Source organism: Balaenoptera musculus, chromosome 6 (assembly GCF_009873245.2).
Source record: "Balaenoptera musculus isolate JJ_BM4_2016_0621 chromosome 6, mBalMus1.pri.v3, whole genome shotgun sequence".
Taxonomy (NCBI): Eukaryota; Metazoa; Chordata; class Mammalia; order Artiodactyla; family Balaenopteridae; genus Balaenoptera; species Balaenoptera musculus.
Genome location: NC_045790.1, coordinates 108,434,287 through 108,455,595, shown reverse-complemented (window position 1 = coordinate 108,455,595; position 21,309 = coordinate 108,434,287). Strand labels below are relative to the sequence as shown.

The 21,309-nt window shown below is 53.9% G+C and overlaps 2 protein-coding genes across 4 annotated transcripts in view; one reads left to right on the top strand and one right to left on the bottom strand.

Annotated features, from left to right (window-relative positions):
• ENG (endoglin) overlaps nucleotides 1-843 on the top strand; it is a 29,697-nt gene extending 28,854 nt beyond the window's left edge. Inside the window, exon 15 of the mRNA XM_036855262.1 lies at nucleotides 47-843. Within this exon, the coding sequence (XP_036711157.1) occupies nucleotides 47-171 (125 nt within the window). The 3' untranslated portion in view covers nucleotides 172-843. The remainder of the gene's footprint in view (nucleotides 1-46) is intronic.
• An 800-nt stretch (nucleotides 844-1,643) lies between these two features.
• FPGS (folylpolyglutamate synthase) lies at nucleotides 1,644-21,194 on the bottom strand. 3 transcript variants are annotated; one of them, XM_036855264.1, is made up of 15 exons: nucleotides 21,022-21,194; nucleotides 9,177-9,305; nucleotides 9,033-9,086; nucleotides 8,879-8,943; nucleotides 6,784-6,898; nucleotides 6,555-6,635; nucleotides 6,362-6,423; nucleotides 6,171-6,273; nucleotides 5,772-5,849; nucleotides 5,383-5,530; nucleotides 5,165-5,254; nucleotides 4,212-4,362; nucleotides 3,820-3,895; nucleotides 2,939-3,005; nucleotides 1,644-2,109 (listed from the first exon to the last, which is right to left on the bottom strand). In XM_036855264.1, the coding sequence occupies exons 1-15, from the start codon at nucleotides 21,142-21,144 to the stop codon at nucleotides 1,724-1,726; spliced, it is 1,728 nt and encodes a 575-aa protein (XP_036711159.1). In that variant the 5' UTR covers nucleotides 21,145-21,194; the 3' UTR covers nucleotides 1,644-1,723. The 3 variants fall into 3 exon arrangements, with proteins under 3 accessions (XP_036711159.1, XP_036711158.1, XP_036711160.1); XM_036855263.1 differs by lacking the exon at nucleotides 21,022-21,194 and adding an exon at nucleotides 10,517-11,518; XM_036855265.1 differs by lacking the exon at nucleotides 21,022-21,194 and adding an exon at nucleotides 10,208-10,371.
• Between the last annotated feature and the right edge of the window lie 115 nt (nucleotides 21,195-21,309).

The following is a 21,309-nucleotide window of genomic DNA, read 5'->3' as shown; positions in this document are numbered from 1 at the left end:
AGTGGGGAGCCCTGGCCGGGGCCCTGACCTCCGCCCCTGCCCCCAGGTCACCCCGGCAAGCGGGAGCCCGTGGTGGCGGTGGCTGCCCCGGCCTCCTCGGAGAGCAGTAGCACCAACCACAGCATCGGGAGCACCCAGAGCACCCCCTGCTCCACCAGCAGCATGGCGTAGTGCCCAGCCCGGAGTCCTGGGGGCCACCCCGCCAGCCCTCGCCCAACAGGAGAGACTGAGCAGCCACCAGCTGGGAACCAATGGCCATGAGCTTATCCTGGGACCCCAACCCCTCCACTCGAGCAAGGATGGACAAGGCCCTCTGTGCCCGCCCCTCCTGCCTCCCTCTCCAAGGCCTGCTGCCAGTGGGGGCACCAGCTTGGAACACCTTGGGGTCCCCCCACCCCACCACGAACCTTCAAACCCAGTGGGCCTGGGGTACGGCTGCCCAGGACCACGGAGAGAGAGTCCGCTGCGCTATATGTCCACATTGCTGTAGAAACCCAAGTCCCTGTAATTTTAACCTGGATGCAGTACTCGGTGACGTGGGCTGGGCAGGAGTTGAGAACTCCAAAACGGACTCAGCCCAGCCCACCCAGGCTGACAGCGCCTCCTCCATGGAAACAGAGCCAGCCCAGAGCCACCTGGACCTGCTCCCATCGGCCTCTACATCTGGACTGGCCCAACTTTGGCGGGGGAAACAGAAGCCTAGCGGCGCCCAGCCTGGAAGTGAGTGGGGGAGCCTAGCTCCTCCCTGCAACTGTCACACAGAGACCCTCCCCGGGCAGCCAGGCTGCCTGTCCTGGGCCCCCCCCTATATACTCACCACCAATAAATCAGACCATGAAACCAGTGCTGGGCTGGGCTGAAAGGAGAGTGGCACCTAAACTGGGGTTGGGGGGGTGGTGACAGTTCTGGGTTCAAATCCTGGACCTGCCACTTACTGGCTGTGTGACTGTAGGCAGGTCCCATGGCTTCTTTAAGCCAGGCACAGTTCCCTTATCTGTAAAACGGGTATGAGAATTTGCGATCACAAGGTCTCTCTGCGAGGAGGTCTGCAAAGTCGTGCATGGCACGTGGTCAACGGACATCAATCCATTCTTCTCATTTCACAGACAGGCCACCTGAGGCTCAGAGGGAGGGGGGGACTTGTCCCAGGCCACAAAGCCCAGGCTCCTACACAACCCAGTTCCTGTACCAGCTGTAGCCCCCATCCCCCTATTGTCTGCTGAGGGAGCTAGAGGTCAAGAGTCAATCAAATGTTCAGCCAATGCTTTTTAAAAAAAAAAAAAAGTTAAAGGCTTTAAATCACTCCGGCCACCCTCTGCCCCCAGGGGGCCCCAGGCAAAGACCCTCTCCTCTCCCAGAAGGCCACTGGGAGGAGGAAATGTATCAACCAGCAGCCAGTATCGGCAGGACCCCAGGCTAGGTCAGGCAGCTTACGCGATAAGCTGCGCCTGAGGCAGGAAGCAGACAGGGTGGGAGGGGAGATGGGCTGGAGGGTCAGGTCTACTACAACAACCAGAGAACTAGGAAGGAGAGGACAAGGGCCCCTGAGGCTCAGACACAGATCTCAGCTTCCTGCCCCCAGCCCTCTATTTCACCGCCCAGAGCCCAAGTCCCTGGGGCCAGTCTAGACAGAATCAGGAAGGCACGAAAAGCACGTAATTTAGTTCATGGTGAAATGCAGGGCAGGTGTGGGGGAACCCCACCTCCAACCCCACTGCCTCGGCTACTGGGACAGGGAGGGCTCCAGCAGCTTCAGCACGCCGCCCACCAGGTGCAGGCTGCCTGTGACCAGCACGTGGATGGTGGCAGCCTCCTGGAGGACGATGGCCCCACTGCCTGCCACAGGGTGGGCAAAGAGGACCCGTGGGGGACTGGCTGGCTGAAAGACAGGGTCCCGGCCTTGGCTGATCCACTGCAAGGCGTGGGAAATGCAGCTGAAGACGAGGGAGCTGGTGCTGTGGGTGTGGGCTGGGCGGGGTGCCAGCAGCAGGGGTGCAGGCCCACCAGCCTCCGGGCTGGCCTGGTCCTCGTGCAGGCGGCTCCAGTGTTGCTGGTGTGCAAGGCAGCGGAGCAGCACCTGGTCCAGGGTCACTGTGAAGTTCTGTTGGTCTGCGGGGCACAGGGACGGGCGCATCAGCGAGGCAGCCGAGGTTCGGGGAGGGGGAAGCACGCTGTGAGCACCTGCACAACGCCAGGCTTTATACAAGCATCATCCGTCCTTACAGTGGGTGCTATGAGGAAACGGGCTCAGGAAGTTCAGTGAATGTCCATCGTCACAGAGCCGGTGAGAAACAGGGCCAGGAAGTTTAGCTTCAAAGCTGGGGCTTCTGCCTACCAAGCACATCTTTCTGCCCTAGCCTTATTGCCTTCATCTGTAAAACGGACAGGGTCCATCACCAGGTGGGCATAAGTACTTCCACAATGCAGACTCCCGGACTGTCCCCAGACAGTCTGATGTGGGGCCTGGGGATCTGTATTTTTTAGATTATGTCAAAAAAACTTTTAACATGATCCACAGTAAAAAATACATTTTACAGTGGCAACCCAGTACTCAACATACGTGCACATATATGTTTGGAACAGAATCTTCATCAAATAATACCTACCCTTAACTTTGTGCAAGACACACTGACACTCTCTTCTCTATTCTATTTAAAATTTAAAATGCTGGTTGAGACCCACTAAACTGATTTCAAGAACCATCACTGGGTTGTAACCTGCATTTTGAAAAATAGTTTCACCAACAATTCTTTTTTCAGTATTGCAGTCACATGCAAAATTCAAAATGTACCAAAGGGTACTTATTTATACGATAAAACAAATCTAGTTCCTACCCAAAACCTTCAGTTCAAAAGCTCTCACCGTCACCAACAGAGCAATCCACCTCAGGGCCCTCCGCCCCCTGCCCACCGGAGGGACCATGCCTGTCACCTCTCACCTGCATTGTCCGTGGATGACACCTCTGTCAGGTTAGGGCAGAAAATGGTATAGTCAAACTGGCAGGGCTAGAAGGCCAAGGGGAGAAGCTCAGTGTCAGAGCCCTGAGAGGATGTCCCCCATCCCAACTTCCACACAGCACCCCCGGAGTCCACATACACGTCCCCATCTCTGGAGATGCCCCCCCACCAGCTGAAGTGGAGTGATGCTGCATAAACCCAGCCACAACACTTCCATGCCCCCCATCTACCTCACTATGCCCTGCCTGGCCTGTGGCCTGGGCAGCATGGCCCAACACAGATGGGGAGACAGAGGCTGGAGCGGGGGGGCTGCATTTGCTTAAGGTGACCCAGCTACTGAGCACAAAGGATCGAGGTTCTGGATATGAAGAACAGCCTCAGCATACTGGTCTGTGAAATGGGAAACGATCACTAGGAACCATTTCAGCCCTGACAGTCTAGGGCAGGCTCAGTTTCCTTGGGCAGAGAAGGGCCCCTCCCGATATGCTTTATAGCCCAGTGACTCCTTAAATGAAACTTTAGAAGCAGGTATCCTAGTAGCAGCCCTGTTCTATGGAGAGGCAAATTGAGGCTCGGGGAAATGCCATCTCTTATCCAGGGTCATATGCTAGCAGCTGAAAGGGCCTGACAAGTGAATCCAGAGCCTGCACCTTATACCACTTACCTGGTCCTCACTGTAATCCTGGGCTGTGCCCAGTGCTTTCACATTTAATCCTCAGTACAATTCAGGGGGGAGAGAAAAAATCACTCCCATTCTACAGTTGAGGAAACAGAGGCTCAGGGATGAAGGCACCGCTGCTGGGGGTCAAAGCCAGAACCAGGGCTGGGTTGCCTGCTGTCCATCCCCCAGCCAGCCCCTCACCTGCAGCAGCTTCAGCAGGGCCGCCGAATCCCGGTCCCCAGTAGAGTTGAAGAGCAAGACACGCACCTCAGACCCTCTGTGTGAGTGGTGAGGAGCGGGAGAAGGGAGGGTCAGAGCGGCGCCTCCCACCCCTTCTCCGCGGGCCCCGCCCCATCCTTCCTCCAAAAACTTCCCTCCTCCCTACTGTCCCAGTCCGACCCCGTCCCTGCGTCCCGCCCCATCCTTCCCCGAGGCCCCGCCCCTCCCCACTGGCCCAGTCCTGCCCGGGGCCCCGCTCCACCCTTCCTCAAGGTTCCTCCCCTCTCCACTGGCCAAGTCCCGCCCCCGTAACCGGGTCCCGCCCCATCCTTACCCGAGGTCCCGCCCCAGCCCCGCCTCTGTCCGCAGCTCACCCGCCCGGCCTCTCTCGGCTGTGCAGCGCCTGGCGGAACCAGCGCACGCAGGCCTGCATGCTGCTGGTGGTGTGCGCGCCGTCCAGGTACCAAGTGAGGGGCCCCCGCCGCAGCAACTGCGTCCGGCCCGGCCACTCCGTGTCCCGAAGCCCTGGGGGAGGGGAGCAAGGCAGTCCTCCAGCGGCAGCCGCGAGGCTGCCCTTCTACATCCTCCCACTCCAGTCCTCAACTCGCACACACTACCCGCACACACTACCCGCCCGTAGAGCCCCCGCTGCTGGCCGCTCTGACAGCCCAGGAGCCTCTTACTGGGCACTAGCCACTGGGATCAGCTCTTTGGCTGCCTCATCTGGTGGAATCATCCAGGCGGCCCTGAGAGGGGGCTGCTATCATATATCAGTCCCAAGTTTCAGGCAGAGAACCCTTAGCTCAGAGAGATTAGGTCACAGAGCAAGTGACACTTGGGGCTGGGATGTAATCCACCTAGCTCCAGGACTGTGTCATGGCCCTGACACGGGGCCTGGCACACAGTGGGCACACTGGAACCAACTGCTGAAGGGCCTTAACAGCCACGAGGACCTACTGTGTGCTGAAGGCTTTGGGGGCAAGCAAGAAGCCTGACAATATCACCATCCTCAAGAACCTCATGGTCTTATGATGAGGACGACAAGGATGGTAGTTTGGCAGCTACCAGTGGCTGGGCACTTTATCCCATATCTGCCAAGCTCTGGACTCAGTCCCTTAGTGATGTCACCTCACAGTGGGCCCTATCATCATCTCATTTGGCAGGTGGGGAAACGGGCTCAGAGAGAGTTCATGAACTCAAGGTGTGGGAAGCTTACTGACTTCAGTCCTTTCTCTTAAGGCACCATCTTGAATTGCCCCCACCTCTCAAACAGGAGACCAAAAGAAACATCTGAAGCAGCCTGGCTGGGCAGGAAGGTCCAACTCACCATGCTGCATGTGGGACGTGGGCTGGAACACAGGTGCCAGGGGCAGCTGCCCCAGGAGGCTTGGCCTGGATGCCTTCAGCTCTCCAGTATCTGGGCAGGAGAGGGGAGGGAAGGGAGAGGGAGGGCTGTGTGGGACTCAGTGTGCTCAGGCCTCACCTAAGGGCCCTCAGAGGCAGGCTCCACATGTCCCCTGCCCACCCACTCACCTGCCCACTTACCCTGGTAGCCCTTTTGCTGCAGCCAGCAGCGAGCCAGCTGCAAGGCCAAGGCGGCATTGGACTGCTGGTGCTCCCCCTCCAGGCCCAGGGTCAGCAGTGGCCCCCCTTCCTCCAGGGCTTCTAGTGGTGGGCACAGGTAGAGGGGACACTGCAGAGGGGATGGGCAGCAGCTGGTCAGGGGAGCTGCTGCTGCCTCCTCGGCCAGCAGGCCCTCCCTGATGCCATCAGCCCTTCCATCTTTCCCCATCAACCACAACCCACCAAGTCCTGTTCCTAGAACCGAGATGTCCTCCAGCTGGACGAGCACAGATGAGCAAACTGAGGCCCCAAAGGATAAAGTACCTCCCCAGTCAGCCGCGCCCCCACCCAGCTGTTCCAATCAGACTCACTGAGATCTGCTGAGCGCGGTCCCTCAGCACTGCCAGGGGCCCGTCAGGCTGGAGCACGGTGAAGGCGGGGATGCCACACTGTGGAGGACACGGAGGGTGAGCCCAGGGTCCTCCACCTCCCATCACTGGCCCCCACATCCCTGGTTCTGGGTGGCCCACTCAGCCTTCCCCCCCATCAAACCTTTGGGAACCCCTCGATGGGGAAACTAAGGCCAGAGATGGGGCTCAACTTGTTCCAGTCCCATGCAGAGCTGGGACGAGAACCCAGACCCCACTGATGCCCAAGACCTCATCCTGAGTCAGGAGGATGCAAATGACCCTGCCACACCCGCCCCCACTTCCCTGAATCTTGGGGCCCAGGCCATCCATGTACCTCCCTCCCCAGGGCTGCCTGGTCACCTTAAAAATGCCCCCTTTCTGCCATGCAATCTTCTCCATCGTGTCCCCCAGAAGGCCAGTGTGGTCGATGCCAAGAGAGGAGACCCCACACACCACAGGCTTCCTGGGGGAAATGAAAGCGCCATGATGCCCCTGCCCCCGGCCACCGGGCTCCCGGCCACCATCCCTCTCCTCAAGCCGCTCCCCCTCACTTGACGATGTTGGTGCAGTCGTAAGCCCCGCCGATGCCCACTTCCATCACTGCCAGGTCCACCTGAAGAGGATCAGAGGGCATGGCAGGGGGTACAGGGGCTCCCGAATGCCACACCGGAGCCCCTAGCCTGCTGAGATTCCCCTTCCCAAGGCCTGGAACACAGGGTTCTGGGGAGAGGCGGGCACACACACCTTCTCTTGGAGGAAGACATGGAAGGCCATGAGTGTGAGGAAGCGGAAGTAGCCAGGCATGGAGACACAGCTGCTGTCATCCTGTGGACAGGATCACATCAGAGCTCGGGGCCCCTGCAGCCTCTGCCCTGGGGAAGATGGTGTCCTGGGATGTGCAGTGCCCTCTGGGTCTACCCACCCACTCCGGGCCCCTTACCCTGCCCACCCACCAGCCCTCCGGCATGGGCACCTTGGTCTCCTCCAGCCGGTGGTAGAGGCGCCAGAAGTACTTGGTGAAGAGCTCGGGGCTTATGGGCTGCCCATTGATTCGGATCCGCTCACGCACCTGCACCAGGTGGGGAGAGCTGCCGAGAGACCTAGGGTCATCAGGACCCCCTTCCCAAGACCCCCAGGCTGTCCCCCTCCCCACAGTCAGACCCGTCTTTCAGAAAAACAAATCTAACTATGTCACTGCCCTACTGAAAACCCTTCTGTCGCTTCCCCCTGCCCTTTAGAGTCCCAGCTCCTCATCTCAGCCTACCAGGCCCCAGTGGGTCTGATGCCACTGGCCTCACCTCTCACACATCCCTTGGTAGTTCCCTGTGCCCCGGCCCCTCTGGACTATTGTTAGTTCCTCCAGCTCCACCCCCCACCAAATTTTCTATCTCCAGGCCTATACACAGGTCCACTCCACAGGTCTCAACTAAGACGGCTCCTCCAAAAAAGAGAAAGGACCCCGCCCTACCAGACTGCTCAGGCATGCTCTCTGGGCTCCCACAGTCCCCCATGCTTCCCCCATCCCACATCAATCAGTTACTCGGCCAACATCTGCCCCCATAATGTCTGTCTTCCTGCCCTTGAGGGCAAGGCCCCATCTGCTGTGTTCAAGCTGCATCCCCAGACTGGCCCATGAGGCCACATGGGCCCAAGTTAAAGGCTGGGTTTTTACCCCAAACATTATTTTGGAAGAGAGATTGTTGGCTTATATTTAAATCCTCAAAGGCCCTCTGGTATTATGAATCCACTCCATTTCTTTAATTTGAATGAAGAACTGTTGAGGGAAAACACATTGGTCTGAAATGACCTCAGTCAGCAGGTTTCAGATGCTTACAGAGGTCACTTGATGGAACTGGTAAAATAAAAGGAGGCAAAAATCTTGAACGCCCCAAGCTTAAGGACCAAATCCTGAGCAATCTACCATCATGTGAATCCCACTGCTCTACCAGTGACAGGCTTAAGAAGGCATGTACAGCTCCAGGGAAGAGAGACCCATGTCTAACCACCCTGACCCCCCATCCTCTGGTGTGAGTTTAGATGCCTGAATGCAACCAAGAGGGGGTGCTACCTGGAGGGCAAAGCAGCAGCTGAGGCTGGCACAGCGGAAGGGCTCCCTTCCTCTGCCCACCTGGGAGGTCTCAACAGAGTTGTCATAAACTACGCTTATTGTTTAAGCCCTCACTAGCCTGGTTTTCTGCTCCTTATGGCAAAGATGCCCTAGTTGATAAATATTTCTATGTGATTTAAAAACTGTATAAATAAAATAAAAAAATAAAAACTGTATAAGGAATTTAAGTTAATAAAAAGATATCTGAGGGGCTTCCCTGGTGGCGCAGTGGTTGAGAATCTGCCTGCCAATGCAGGGGACACGGGTTCGAGCCCTGGTCTGGGAAGATCCCACATGCCGCGGAGCAACTAAGCCCGTGAGCCACAATTACTGAGCCTGCGCATCTGGAGCCTGTGCTCCGCAACAAGAGAGGCCGCAATAATGAAAGGCCCGCGCACCGCGATGAAGAGTGGCCCCCACTTGCCGCAACTAGAGAAAGCCCTCGCACAGAAATGAAGACCCAACACAGCCATAAATAAATAAATAAATAAAAATTGTATAACTTAAAAAAAAAAAAAAAAGTAACAGCTCTCCTGTTTAAAAAAAAAAAAAAGATATCTGAGGGACTTCCTTGGTGGTCCAGTGGTTAAGACTCTGCACTTCTAAAGCAGGGGGCACGGGTTCGATCCCTGGTTGGGGAACTAAGATCCCACGTGCCGCTAAGCGTGGCCAAATAAATAAATAAATAAATAAAAAGATATCTGACTATTCCAGCTGTGTATTTCGTTTATCCATTCAAGTTGCTGCCCCCCTCCCCAATTTCTTTCCATTATGAAAATTAAAGATTGCCATAAACTTGGGCTAACTGGTAAATGCTAATTGAATGTTTGTTGAATGAATGAACACTAGGCAGAGAGACATGCAGCTGAGCTGCTGGGGGTGACCCTGGCCCTGAGGTGCTGGCTGGTTCCAGAGCCCCCCAGAGAGCTAGGAGACACCACATCCCTCTGTACCTCAGTACCTAAAGAATCCCGTCTTCAGGCCATAGCTTCGGAGGATACGTTCAGTGAAGGCACAGGTGGAGCCCTAGAAGAAAAGGTCTTGTCTGGGCATGTCCCCCCCACCCCACCCCACCCCACCAAGTGCACGTCCTACACCTGGGTCCTGTGGCTCACCTTCCCCTTGGTCCCAGTGATGTGGATGATGTTCAGTTGGTCCAAGTCCTCCACCTAGGACAGACGGACAAGGTCCCCGCCTCAGCCACAGGACTCACAGACAGATTGGAATGGGGGGGTGGTCAGAGGCCCTCCCCACCTTACCTGCAGCCCACTCCGTGCCAAGTACAACTTCATGGCTTCCAGTTGTGTCTGGGGGTCACCCCGCTGGCGCTTCACCTGCTCCAGGTAGTTGGCATTGGTCTGCAGGGTGTTGAGTGTGCGCACAGCATCCTGGCAATGAGTCCCCAGGTAGTAGGTTAAGGCTCATTAGGGGTCCATAGGGACAGAGGAACCCAGCATACCAGTGGCCAGGGCCAGGGTCCAGGCCTGCCATGCCAGCTCTGTTTCCCCAGCCTAGAGGTTAGCCACCAGTGAGAAAGAAGTGGCATCTTTCCAGTTCTAGCAGAAATGGGAGCCTAGGGCAGTTCAGACCCACCCAGGGAGTGCCAGGCAAAGCAGGCAAAATGACTAACGGCCTATCCTTGCTTCCTGTTCGGCCTCTCCAGGCTTCACTCTCAGGCTTTTGCCCTCATTCTCTCCATGGTCCACCACTATATTGGGCCCCTCTTAGGGCAGGGCCAGAATTACAGAAGGCTGGGGTCTTAGAACTGAAGGAATTAGAACTAGGAATTCCTGGAGGCTTCCATGCCCAGGACTGGGCATGAGGATTGGGGTTCCACATTCTGACCCAGAGAAGAGTTGCTTGAAGCAACCAGATGGGGAAGAGGAGTCTCAGGGGGAGGAAGGGTGTGCCAGGGTCACTCAGACAAGAAGGCAAGTAGGTATAGCCTCAGGACTATACTATACTTCCACTTGGGGGGGGTGGAAGTGGGGGTGATGTTTATTTCCCCTCAGGGCCTCAGTGGCTGGTTGGAGGACCCACTCTCATCACACTGGTGTCACCTGCCTGGCCAGCATCAGGTTCTGGTCCCTGGCAACTGGCCCCTGGCACAGAGCCAGGAGGAAGCTTTCTGTTTTCCAGATTCTTGCACCACCCCCACTGCTCCGAGTCCTGCCTGCTCCCCAATTCCAGGCACTTGGATCTTCATCTCCTGAATCCTAGAGATGCCAACCCAGACCTATACTCTGGGTCTCCCAAGTCTGGACTCCTGAATCCCTTTCCCCTCCCTCACCCCAACTGCTGGTTCTGAGTCCGGAGACACTGGAACTCCAGAATCTCAGCTGAGCCACTGGATCCCTTGGTCCTATCACACGGCGTCCCTTCCCATTCTCTAACGCGTACACTTCAGCCTCAGACTTCCCAAATCCGGTACCCCAGGTCCAACTTCCTGGTGCCTGTCCCCACCTCCGGAATCCAGGATGGCCCCGCCCCCCTGAGTCCCCCAGTCCCAGGCTCCTGGCCCCTCTCTCAGAGGGCGGAGGCCAGATGCCAAGCGCCTCAGGCCCGGCTCACGTGTCATTGCAGGACCTCCCTCCAATACCTGATACTCCATGCCGGGCTCCTGTGGCGCAGGCCACGCGCTCAATACTCGCCTCGCTGCGACCCCGGTTGTTGCACCACGCGAAGAAACCGCTGCCAGGAAGAGAGCCGCGCGCAGGTGGCAGCGTGCCCGCGACATAGTAGAGATGCAAGCGGCGGCACGCTAGGCCCGGACCGAATACTCCACGCCCCTCGCCTGGCTCCGCCCCCGACTCGCCTCCGCCCTCCGCCACTCAGCGTTTCCCAACAAGCCCACCGGCACCAATAAGAATCTGCGGGACGCCATCCTTGTGAGGGGCAGGCCCCGGGGCGGGGCGGAGAGCTTCATTCATGTTTATGAGGGGCACGGTCCCGAGCGAGTCCTCTGCCTTAGAGAAATACGCGCTCCTTTTCGTCATCATCCTCTCAAGGATCCGGCCGCGCCCCCCAAATTAGCCAGTCCCAGTCAGCAGCCCTGCTCCAGGCCAGAACCAGCTTCGAGCCGGGACAGAATGACAGAACTGGCGGACAGCTTAGGGAGGTCGCTGAATCCTGGCCCCAAAACGTCCCGACCCAGCGCAGAGACCCCGGGCGGCGGGGATGCGGCCTCTGCTCTGTCGAATCTGGGAGCTCGATTGTGGGGCAATAGGCCAAAAACCAGGCACCTACGCTACTGGGGCCCCTAACCGTTCCTGGGCAGCCTGGGAAGGCTTCCTGGAAGAGGCGACATCCTGGCCTCACGAGGCCTGGAGATGGAGCGCAGTCAGAGAGCCCTGGGGTGACAGGATGCCAGATCCAGCAGGACCTTGTAGCCTTATAAGAAATTGGATTACATTTAGATGACAATAAAATGGTTCTAAGGAGGGATGACAAGATCAGATTTGCCCTTTGGAAGATTTGCTGTTTGGGGAATTGATGGGAGAGCCACCCACGGAGGGGGCAATAATCTGTCCTACCTGTGGGTGGAAGACTCCCATTTGTCCTGGAGTTTTCAGAACTTTTTCTGTCTATGACCTTCTTAGCCCCAACTGCTAGCATGGAAAAAAGTAGTATGGAGATTCCCTTTCTACAGCTGAGATCTGGAAAGGTGTGTGTGTTTGGGGGGGTGGGGGTGGGGGAATGTCTGCAAAAACCCTCCAGGGAAGTTTCCTCAGATAAAAGGCAGTCCCTTAACAACTGATGGGGTTTCAGAACCAGTAGCCCCTCCCGCTTTCCTGCAGGCATTGGGGATAAATATTTATCAGAGATTGTTTGATTTTGAAATAAACAAATATGTTGAGAAGACTCTGTCATTGGCTGGACTTCCGCTTTTCATATCACTGCAGGGTGCCCCACCCCTGCCGCATGGGAGACAGAGAAGTCCTTTTCTCTCTTAGTGTTCTTTTTTTTTAATCATTGAAACTTTCTTTATACATTATAATTTAATAACTGAATAAAAAATAATCATAAAGAGGCTTTAAATGATTTTTCTTTTGCTTAACCCTCGCCCCCAACCCCCAACCCCGGTTCTCCTTTGGTAATTCTTATTGACAGCCAAGTGTGTGTCTCACGGTTGTCTATGCTCATGAAATCCCAGACACACCTAGACATATATAAGGCCTTGATCTTTTTTGGTTTTGGTTTTAGTTTTTGGGGTTTTTTTTGGTGGTGGGGGGAGGTGGCACGCCCCACCTGGTTTCCAGGATCTCAGTTCCTAGACCAGGGATTGAACCTAGGCCACGGCAGTGAAAGCATGGAATCCTAACCAGCAGACCACCAGGGAACTCCTTATAGGGCCTTGTTGATGCAGACAACAAGATTTTTGGCATCTTAACTTTCTTACTCAACAATAAGCTCATAGGGATCCCTCTAAGACATTTACTTAACAAATAGTTAAGTAGCACCTTTCTGGGCCAGGCACTGTTTTAAACACATTCTACATAGTTGCTCATTTAATCAACAAAACTCTATGAAACAGGTGCTAGTATTATATCCTGTTTCACAAGTGAGGAAACTGAGACACAAAGGAATAAAGACACATGCTCAAGTCACAAACTCAAGCTTTGAACTCTGGCCCCGGAGTCCTTATTCCTAGCCTCTGTACCTCCTTCCTGCTGCCCTCCCCCACTGTGGGTGAGGGGGCGCTGCTAACTCAGCAGCAGTGGCTGTATCCTAATGCATCCCCCACTTGCCTGCAGTGTTCTGCCGCAGTGGATAGCGTCTACACCAGGGGCTTATATTTCTGCGGGTGAGATTGCACGGAGGGGGACAGTTGGGTCCAGGAGTGTTTGCATTCCTTCCCGCCAACACTTGTAAACATTGCAGCCCACCAGCTGTGTAGTGTGAGGAGAGCCCCCTTCTTCCAGAATGTCCCCCAGACGACTGGGTGTAGAGTACCCTGTCATTCGTACTCTGCATTTCCCTGGCTGCAGTGAAATTGAGCATCTTTCCAGGCATTTATTTTAGTAAACTGCCTCTCACTCATCCTTGGCCTATATATATTTCCAACGTCTGTTCAGCACCTTATTGTCAATTATAAAGCACTTTGGGTATCACAGATGTGAGTCCTCAGTTCTGTCCTCTCTATGGGAAGTATTTTTTTCTTAATCTATTAGTGGTGGCCCCAGTTGATTCATTTGTAACAGCGGGTATTGGAGGTCTCGGCCATTCTTCCAAGAATAAGATCCCAGGGAAAATGAGATCCCAGGAGGGAGACTCCCTCCTCATTTGGATGATTTGGAAGCAAGTCTTCCAAAGTGCAAATCTGACCTTTTCATCCCTCCTTAAAACCATTTTATTGTCTTCTAAATGTAATTCAATTTCTTATTGGAAAATCCCATTGCCTACTTTCCTGAATCTTAACTGATTTCTTTCCCTTTGTTCTGAGCAAAGCAGTCCTGTCAGTTCTCCCCTCTGGCCTGATACAGCCCTTCTCTAGGGTGGGGTGGACTCATAGTCCTAAAAAATCGTTGAACTACACACCTCAGCTCCAGTTGGAAACAGAAATAGATGTAGAGACACAGAAGGCAAGAAACAGCACAGAAAATTCCAGGGATCCTATGTGGTATCATCCCAGTTGTGCAGGAAATTATAACCGGTGACTGGAGCCTCGGCAAAGTCACCCAGTGGCCTTAGGCATGTCACCTGTCCCCTGGACCTCTGCTTCCTCCATGGTCTCCAAGGACAAAATTTTTTTGGGCCGTGCCGCGTGGCCTGCAGGATCTTGGCAGTGAAGGTGCTGAGTCCTAACCACTGGACCACCAGGGAATTCCCTCCAACGACAATTTTCATAGCCAGTGACGCCAGGAAATTTAAAAGGGGAGGGGATAGAATAGGTTTATTTTCTTTTCCTTATTCAAACTTTTCCTTACTTTTTATTTTGTTTTTAAATTCTAAATTTTTTTTTTTTTTTGGATGGTTGATACATCATATCATTCAAATAGTCAGAGGTACAAAAAGGAACACAGAGAAAAGCTTCCCTCCCACCCCAGGTCTTAGCATCCTTATTCCCCTCCCCAAAAGCAAAGCTATGTTTCTTGTGATCTTTCCAGAGACATTTTATGCATTTATAAGCAAATACAAATATATTTTGATCTCCCTTTTATACTCAGAGATAGCAGCAGACTATCTGCTATACATGAGTCTGCATTGTAATTTTTCCACATACCTTTATATCCTGGACCTTATTCTGGACTGTGTTGCCACCTAAGAGCTGCCCCATTGGCTAATTTGTTTTTTCAAAGCTGCATAGTACTCCTTGCTGAAGAAGTACTGTCGTGTATTTGGCCAGTCTCCTACTGATGGACATTTAGATTTTCAATATTTTGCCATCACAAGCAATGCTACAATGGGTAACATCATTTCTTCCATGTGTGAGCACATCTGATGGATAAATTCCAGGAAGTGCAATGGCTAGGTCAAAGGTGATTTGCATTTGACACTTTCATACAGATTGCCACGTTGCCCTCCAGAGGGACAGGACTGGTTTCCACCCCCATGCCCCTGCAGGGCATGAGCCAGCTGCTTCCTCACCAACATACACTGTTAGCCAACTCTGATCTTGCCAATTGCATAGGTGGAAAAAGGAATTCTCAGGGTAGTTATCATTTGCATTTATTTTATTGTGAAGGAGGGTGAGCATTTTTCTTGTGTTTAAAAGTCATTTGTATTTCTTTAGCGGTCCACTCCTCTCCTTTGCATCATTGCTTTTAATTTGAAAAGCCACAGATGTTTGTAGAAGAAAATAGAGAAATGTATAAAGGAGAAAATCAAAGGCATCTTAATAGGGCACCTGGAGAGCCGCTGTTGGCCTTTTGGTGCCACCACGGAGGTGTTCTCAGTCTCCATAAAGAACAGTAGAAACAAAGGCATTGTCTGGAGAGCAAAGAAAAGAAAACAAGGGCACAGAGAAACTGGCAAGCAGGCCAGTGTCCACCCACGGTGAGGCAGGTCTGCAGGCATGTGTGGAGGGTTAAGTGAGGGGCCAGGGCTCCTGCTTCAACCCACGCCCTCCCAAAGGGAGAGGATGTGAATCCATCCATTCCCTCATTCATTTGATGAGAAACTGTCTCTATGCCAGACCTGGGCTGGGTGCTGGGGACACTGGGTTCTGGGGACAGATGACAAGGCTCTGCTCTTGGAGTGCCCTGTCCAGGGGGCAAGAGAATAGTAAAGAATGAAACTTGCGAAGAACGAATATTTGCAACCCCTGATTAGAGGCTGTAGGGGCAGGAGTCTGAGGCCCAGAGAGGGACAGAGACAGCTCGGGGCCACACAACAGGTCAGCAAAGGCACCGTGCTGGGCTTTCTAAATTCAGATCTGCCTGAGTTACTGCCCCCTCTCCTGCCTCATCATGACAGCTGGAAAGGACTTCAGAAATTGGCCTTGGCCTCTTCCACCTCCACCCAACATTTGCCTCTGCCTGAAACACCCTTCCCCTAAGCTCTTCCTCTTTGCTTTTTTGGGTGGGTTCTTTTAGCTATTATTAAGCACTTATCCCTGAACTTGGCATTGCAATCTCTCTCTTTTTTTAATAAATTTATTTATTTTATTTATTTATTTTTGGCTGCATTGGGTCTTCCTTGCTGTGCATGGGCTTTCTCTAATTGCCGCGAGCAGGGGCTACTCTTCGTTGTGGTGCGCGGGCTTCTCATTGCGGTGGCTTCTCTTGTTGCAGAGCACGGGCTCCAGGCGTGCGGGCTTCGGTAGTTGTGGCTCACGGGCCTAGTTGCTCCGCGGCGTGTGGGATCTTCCCGGACCAGGGCTCGAACCCATGTCTCCTGCATTGGCAGGAGGATTCTTAACCACTGTGCCACCAGGGAAGCCCTGCAATCTCTTTTTAGTCCCCACAAGAATTGTATGAATTAGAGATTATCCCCAATTTACGGGTAGCGAAATGGAGGCTCACAGAGGGTAAGCAACTCACTCAGGGTGACACAGCCAGTATGCTGCAGAGCCAAGATACAAACCCAGATTTCCTGGCTCTAACACGTGCCCCTACTCTCTACCACTTGTCTGGTCAATCTCTGCTGTCAATGCGCTGTGTGACCTTGGGCAATTCGCTTCCTCTCTCTGATCCTGACTCTCAGTCTCCTCCTTAGTAGAACAAGGGTTGAAATGAGTTCTGTCCCAGGTCATAATTTCTAGGGGGGTCTTGCTGAGGACAAGAGCCTCCAAAGGCCACCGCACTCCGGAGAGCCTGGACTAGAGGAGTCCTGCTGCCCCTTCGCCGCCCCCATCCAGGGTTCTGTGGAGACCAAGGGAGGTTCAAGTTCATAGGCAGGTTTACGCAGAAGCCTAGCATTCAGAAGGGAGGTACATTTCTGATGGCCACACCAGGGTTCTGTCCCTCCGATATACATAAGGACTTCCCCACCTCTGAATATCAATTCATATCCAGTGACCTACAAGAAAACACTTTTCTGTCACTGGGTGAAAAGAAACTTGCCTTAAACAGAATTCCACACCCTCAGCGGCACAGCCTCTCCTTACCCTCGCCCCAACTCTGGCTACAGAGGTGTTTAATGGATTTAGTTTATTAGGAGGGCAGCGAACCTTGAAAATGGGCCTCCCTTTGACCCTGCAATTCTACTACTTCTAAAAATGACCCTGAGGAAACAAACAATTGGAACTGTGCTCAGAGCCCCACGTGCTGTTTATCACTCTCCAGTGGCAGGTGACACGGTTGGTGACCTGACAACGCCCTCCTTCCTGAAACCCTTTGTTCTCTGGGCTTCCCCGACACCTCCCTCCCCCATTCTCCTTCTTCCTTGCTGGGTGTGCCTTGCTGGCCCTGCCTTCTCCCTTCCAATCTCCTCACCTTGGCGGCCAGGGGCTCACGCCTCTCTCCAAGGTGGTCCCTGCTGTCCTGGCTCTACGATGATGTCTGACTTTCAAATGCCCCTCTTCGCTGAGCTACCAGACATGAGCATCTGGTGACCTGATGCCTGCAGGCATTTCTGCCTTAAAACCTGCTGCTCCGGGCTTCCCTGGTGGCGCAGTGGTTGAGAATCTGCCTGCCAATGCAGGGGACACGGGTTCGAGCCCTGGTCTGGGAAGATCCCACATGCCGCGGAGCGACTGGGCCCGTGAACCACAATTACTGAGCCTGCGCGTCTGGAGCCTGTGCTCCACAACAAGAGAGGCCGCGATAGTGAGAGGCCCGTGCACTGCGATGAAGAATGGCCCCCACTTGCTGCAACTGGAGAAAGCCCTCGCACAGAAACGAAGACCCAACACAGCCATAAATAAATAAATAAAATATTAAAAAAAAAAAAAAAAAAAAAACCTGCTGCTCCCCAGGACTTCCCAGCACGGACCAGCTCCACCATCCACCTAGGGGCTCAAGTCTAAAGCTGGGCCTCACCCTGGGTTTCCCTCCCCATCACCCCCGAGCCCCCCCCCCCACCCCGGCCTCTCCAGCAGCCATTCCCATCCCTCCAGTGGCATCTCAGGCTGCCACTGCAGGTCTACCCTATAGCCTCCTTGCTGCTGTTCCTCTCTACCCTTACAACCATAACCATTCTCCATCATTTTTAAAGAAACCCAGATCTCGTCTCTCCTGCTTCAGATCTTCCAGTGGATTCCCACTGCACTTAGGATGAGGTCCAAACTTCTGATCTTACCTTCTCTAACCATTGCCCCCCCCAGCCCTGCTGTCCTCCTCTGATTCGCAACCATGCCAAGCTCATGCCCACCTTTGTGAAAGTCCGCACCTAGTGAGCACCTAGCATTAAAAGTATGCATTTAGGGCTTCCCTGGTGGCGCAGTGGTTGAGAGTCTGCCTGCCAATGCAGGGGACATGGGTTCGAGTCCTGGTTTGGGAGGATCCCACATGCTGCGGAGCGGCTAGGCCTGTGAGCCACAATTACTGAGCCTGCGCGTCTGGACCCTGTGCCCCGCAACAAGAGAGGCCGCGATAGTGAGAGGCCCGCACACCGCGATGAAGAGTGGCCCCCACTTGCCGCAACTAGAGAAAGCCCTCGCACAGAAACGAAGACCCAACACAGCCAAAAATAAATAAATAAATAAGCCTACACCTTTAAAAAAAAAAAAAAAGTATGCATTTAATCCTCCCAACAACTTTAGGAGTACCGTGATTATCCTCCTTATGAAGATGGGAAACTGAGGCACAGACGGGTTACACAGCCAGCCAAAGGTCACACAGAGTGAACGCATGACAGAGCCTCAGGGCCTTCGCACTGGGGTTCCTTCTGCCTGGAATGTTCTTCCCCTCAAAGTTCACATGACCGATTCATGATCATTCCAGGTCTCTGCTCAAACGGCACCTTCTTGCCACATTCTTTTCACCATCTACCCTTTTGTACCTTTTGAATTTTGAACCACGTGATTGTATTAGCATTTCAAAATAAATGTTTTCTAAAAGAGTGTTATAAATCTCGATCTAAGAAGACTCTTAAGGGAACAAACCTGTTGATGAGACAGTATGGACAGTGGGATCCCATTTTTGTTAAAATAATTATAATTTAGAAAACAGCCTGGGTGTAATTTCCCCAAATGGTAACTGTAATGAGCTCTGAGCGGTGAGGCTAGAGGTGCATTTTTAATATATACATGTATATTTTTTTCTTTTTTAAAAATTTTATTTAGAGGTGACTTTATTTTTTTGGCCGTACCGCACGGCTTATAGGATCTTAGTTCCCCAACTAGGGATTGAACCTGGGCCACGGCCCTGAAAGCTCCGAGTCCTAACCACTGGGAAGCCAGGGAATTCCCTAGAGGCGACTTTTACCTTCCTTTCACTTGTATGTGTCTTATAATTTTTCCCCTGGGAACATGCATAAGTGGGAAGAAGAATGAATGATTTCTTCCACACTGGGTGGCTGGCACTTCAGAGCTCTTCTTGACCAACCATCTCGGTCAGCAGTTGGGGACACTGAGGCCAGCATGGGGCCCGAATTGATCTGGAAGCAGGTGTGGTTCCTGGATGCTCCTGGGGTGTTCCTGGGGTCCCCACTCATGGCCAAGAAGGCCCTTTGGAGGGCACCGGACATGTGGCCTGGGGCCTTGAGGTGGGCCAGGTCACAGAAAGGTTGGTTTCAGTTCTGTCACCTCTCCGAGGGGTCTGAATGCTCTCCGAGCTGGTCGAGCCCTTCTCTGCTCAAACTTGAGAGCAGGTGTCTTACCAATTTTCAGAGGGAAAAAAAAGTGTGGAATACTTTTTCTCAATTTTTTATCACACTCTGAAATCACAATTGTCCTCAGCACCTGCTCCCTGGGGTATAAGATTTACTGAGCCTCCTCCTTGCCATTTAACAGGTGAGGAAACTGAGGACAAGAGGAGAGGAATCACCTGTGAAGGTCACCAACTAGCAAGTTGGTTCAAAGATTCATCTCAGTTCCAGCTCCCTTTGATTCCACATTTAGCCCCTCTGATCAAGCTGGGAATCCCTGGCTGTTTTTTTTTTTCTTGTAATATGGATTTTCTTAAATAACAGTTTATGTGAGTTCTTTCTAGACAGCAGCGCTGTGCGAAGACATTTACACGCATATATTTCGTTTGATCATCACACTCACCCTGTGAGGAAGGTTCTGTTCTGGGCAGGACCCATTTCTCAGGGGAGGCAACAAAGGCCTAACGGGGGAAGTGGCTTAGTCATTCACAGGCGCCTGTAACACCAAGCCCCACGCTGCACCCCGGGCACCCATGGACCCCGCCCCCACCTGCCCTCTGCCCTTGGACGTGCCTGGTCATCTGGTCAACTGGGCTCTGGCTTTGAGCCGGCTCTCAGTTCAGAGGGTGGCCCTGCTGGTGATGAGGAGCCCTGTGAAAGGCCAATCCTCCCCAGCTCCTGGGGCCACCCTCAGTTCTTTCCCCCCGGTGAGGGGACCACACCGTGTGACAGGTCACCTCACCTCTCTAGGGTCCTGGCCTCTAGAGTGAGGGGGCCTGGATGACCTTGCAGAGGCCATAGCTGCCAAACCCTGGCTTCTGGGGCTGCCCTTCCTCTGCTGCTGGGCAGCAGGCTCTGTCTGTCACGAGGTCTGGGGAGAAGTGGCCCGCCTGGCGTGCGGCCCCTGGGAACGCCGGCTGAGTGCTGCAGGGCCTCGGACGGCCATCCCGAGAGGGAGGGAGGCACTGTCTCGTGGTGCCCATTCTACAGAGGAGGAAACCGAGGCTTGGTGAGCCTAAGAAACTTGTCTAGTGTCTGACAGAACCTAGACTCCTGTAGCCCAGCCCGGGGTTCCCATCTCCAGCTCTGGCCGGTCTCCGCCAGGGACTGGCTCTGCAGCTTCCCAGCTGGTGGGCTTCGGCCTCGGCCACGGCCAGTCTCCTCGTCCCCTGAAGCCCTGTTTCCTCATCTGTAAAGCGGGTGGACACAGTCCTTCCAGCCTCAGAGGGCCGGAGGAGGTGAATGAGGTAGGGCTGGGCCCAGAGCACAGAGCAAGGTCTCCACACATGAGCAAGGTTAGGAATCTTTAACAGGCCGAGTCCTTAAATGCTCTTAACCGCACCTTCCACATCTATGAAATGCAGATAATAATGGTCTCAGATCCATAAAACGCAGACAACAATGGGCACAGGGCCCAGCAGGTAGTAAGCACTTTGATCAATGTTGACATTATTATTATTTTTATTATTATCATCAAAATGGAGCTAACAGCCCTTCCTCACAGATCAGTCCGGAGAGTTAAATCAGAAGAAAACCAGTCTGTAAACGGGGCCTGGCACGCAGGAGGACCCTTGAGACTGCCTCTGCCACCTCCCAAGCCTGCCGCGGGGTCTCCCCTAGAGATCTCCCTCCAGAGCTTCCCATGCCCACACTGGGTGGGAGCTTCTGTGGCGCCTCCAGCTGGGCGGAAGGGGGGCTATGAGGCCTGTGGGGAGGGGTGGGGGCGGCCCTTGAGCACCCCAGGCCTTCAGAACAAGGTTTATGATGACAAGATTTTTCCCTTGGGGCCCCGCAAAGTGCGGGGTTACTATCATCACTAATGGCCTTGGATCCCTGGGGGCTATTTACACCCTTTGTACAAAGGAAGAGTTTAGAGAGGCAGGCCCCCTGTCCAAGGTCACCGTGTTTTCCTACCTGGAAGGAGGCAGCTTTAGCCGAGAGAGGACCCCCGCATGGGCCCGGCTGCTCCATGGGTGCTTCCCACCAGAGCTTCTCAGACACTGGCCAGGAGGTAGCCAGGGACCTGGCACCTCTCATCCCTGGGCTTCCCGCTCCCTGACGGGCTGGGTCACGAAGTGACTCACAGGTGTGGGTACCCCTGCCAAGCCTGCCCTGGGCTGGGCCAGAGAGGGGAGGGTGAAGTTGGGGGGATTCCCCAAACCTCGTAGCCTTCTCCCACCCTGATGTCGGGTGAGGGGGGGT

Bases quoted from the DNA above. Each gene is read 5' to 3' on its own strand.
- FPGS (XM_036855263.1), bottom strand. From the start codon at position 10,654: ATGTCGCGGGCACGCTGCCACCTGCGCGCGGCTCTCTTCCTGGCAGCG. The intron at 6,424-6,554 runs GTGTGTGTGCCC...GATCCTCTTCAG, and splicing joins ATGTCTTCCTCCAAGAGAAG to GTGGACCTGGCAGTGATGGA. The intron at 5,850-6,170 runs GTGACCAGGCAG...TGTCCTCCACAG, and splicing joins AGAAAGGGGGCATTTTTAAG to TGTGGCATCCCCGCCTTCAC.